Raw genomic sequence first — 2238 nt, forward strand, 5'->3', positions numbered from 1 at the left:
GTGTGACGCTGGGAATGTTCCATCCCTGTGGTCACACACCCTTCTATCTGCAGGTAACACACACACACACACACAATGACAACCTAACAAAATGATTCAATTTCTACCATTTATTCAAGTAAAACCTATGTTTATATTTTATATCGTTACACATTTTTGTTACTTATCACAGAGGAAACAAATAAGCCATTTATGTATGGTCAACAACGGAAACACCCTGTCTCCCCTGCAGGAGGTGCTATAAACTGTGAAGTGAAGCGTACTGCTACAATTACAAATAATGCCCTTTTTTACATTTTGGTGTTCAAGATACTGCTACAATTACAAATAACGCCCTTTTTTACATTTTGGTGTTCAAGAGCTCCTCCTTGTGCTCATGTAGGCTCTGGACGACGGCATCTTTGTGTTTTTTGCCGGAGAGATGGTGATGAAGATGGTGGCTCTGGGGGTCATTGGTCAGAACGGTTACCTGGGAGACACATGGAACAGACTGGACTTCTTCATCGTTATAGTGGGGTTGGTATTTGGTGGATAAGACACAGACACACACACAGACACACACACACACACACAGACACAGACACACCATTCATTCATTGCATCTGACATTAAATATGAGCCAAATGTGTGTTTTGTGTACAGCTTAGACACTTGTTTAATGCCAGTTAAATGTCAAGCGTGTGCACGTGTAGACGTGCCTGCCCGAGTGTGTGTGCATGACTGTGTGTGTGTGTCAGCACGTGTGTGCGAGTGTTGGGGTTAGACCATTTCACAGAATGACAATCACAACATTTTGTCCCGTGAGACCTCTGTGATTGGTTAGTTTTAAAGCGTGTGTGCCCCTGGGACCCCGCCTTCTGATGGATTCCCAGTAGACGTTCAGGACTCGACAATGTCACGCTGACACTGATCACAGTGACATGGCCGCGGATTTCCGTCTTCACAGAATGCTGGAATACTCTCTGGACGGACACAACGTCAGCCTATCAGCCATCAGGACCGTCCGTGTGCTCCGCCCACTGCGAGCCATCAACAGAGTTCCCAGTAAGTTTGTCTTCCCTTTTTTTCCACTGAGCTCTTCATCACTTTTGGACACTTTTTCATTGATTTTCTTCTCTGCCGGGAGATACTGGAGTCCACATAAAATAGGGGACAAAGAAGTTAAAGTGCTGACTACATGGAAAATTAGTTTTTGATTGTCTTCTTGTTTCTCACTCAATGTTTAGCTTGGCTAGATTCGCACCATGTTTTTTCTGCTGCTCCTGTTTTAATGCAAATTTCAGGTTGTCATATGCACTCAGTAATGGAGACATCACCACCAGGTGGACGTCTGTGTCTGTATCTGAATGGCTTCTATTCAGTTACACCTGACACAGGGCAGTGAATGCACCATCCATTCATTCATTTGTTCTTCTACCAATTCATCCTCGTCAGGGTCGTGATGGAGCGGGAAGGACAGGGCAAATGGAAAGATGAAAAAAAAAATGTCACACCTATGAATCCTTTGGTCAATGTGAAGGGAACAATAAACCTAATCTCTTTGTCCTTCCGCTGTAAGACACGCTCAGCACCGCGTGGCCCACCGAATACACAAAGGCATTTTGGGAGATGCTTTGCTTTGATTTTATCAACAAGTAAACCTTTTTGGTCCAATATAACAGCAACAAGTGCGACTGTAGTAAGCACTTGATAGCTAATAAAAAAAAAAATAAAAATAAAAATAAAAATAAAAATAAAAATAAAAATAAAAATAAAAATAAAAATAAAAATAAAAATAAAAATAAAAATAAAAATAAAAATAAAAATAAAAATAAAAATAAAAATAAAAATAAAAATAAAAATAAAAATAAAAATAAAAATAAAAATAAAATAAATAAAAGAATAAAAATAAAAGTTACCAATTGGTGCAATTAATTTATTAAAAATCACAGTCACAAATGAGTGGTGAAATGTAAAACCATTTTACCTTCACTCCTCCACTGCTATCACTTTAGACTCTCCAGTTTCCCTAATTCCCAACCTACGTGTTTTTAGACCGTGGGAGGAAACTGTAATCGTCGGGGAAAAAAACCCCCACATGGGGGAGAACATACAAACTCAACACTAACTGTTTAACCTTGTTGAACTAATTCTACTCCATACTCAGACCATTGTGCTACAGTTTCAAACTCAGCCTAAAAACAGCATGGGAATCCTGTAACAAGTGGTGAATGAAGATGGCTGCTGCACAGACCTGGC

The 2238-nt window shown here is 39.9% G+C and overlaps 1 protein-coding gene across 1 annotated transcript in view; it reads left to right on the forward strand.

Moving 5' to 3' along the window:
- Positions 1–2238, forward strand: part of cacna1hb (calcium channel, voltage-dependent, T type, alpha 1H subunit b) — an 81376-nt gene that overhangs the window by 23626 nt on the left and 55512 nt on the right. Inside the window, exons 4-6 of the mRNA XM_025058469.1 lie at positions 1–53; positions 383–516; positions 947–1044. Of these exons, the coding sequence (XP_024914237.1) occupies positions 1–53; positions 383–516; positions 947–1044 (285 nt within the window). The remainder of the gene's footprint in view (positions 54–382; positions 517–946; positions 1045–2238) is intronic.

This window comes from Cynoglossus semilaevis, chromosome 9 (genome assembly GCF_000523025.1).
Source record: "Cynoglossus semilaevis isolate Cse_v1.0 chromosome 9, Cse_v1.0, whole genome shotgun sequence".
NCBI lineage: Eukaryota > Metazoa > Chordata > Actinopteri > Pleuronectiformes > Cynoglossidae > Cynoglossus > Cynoglossus semilaevis.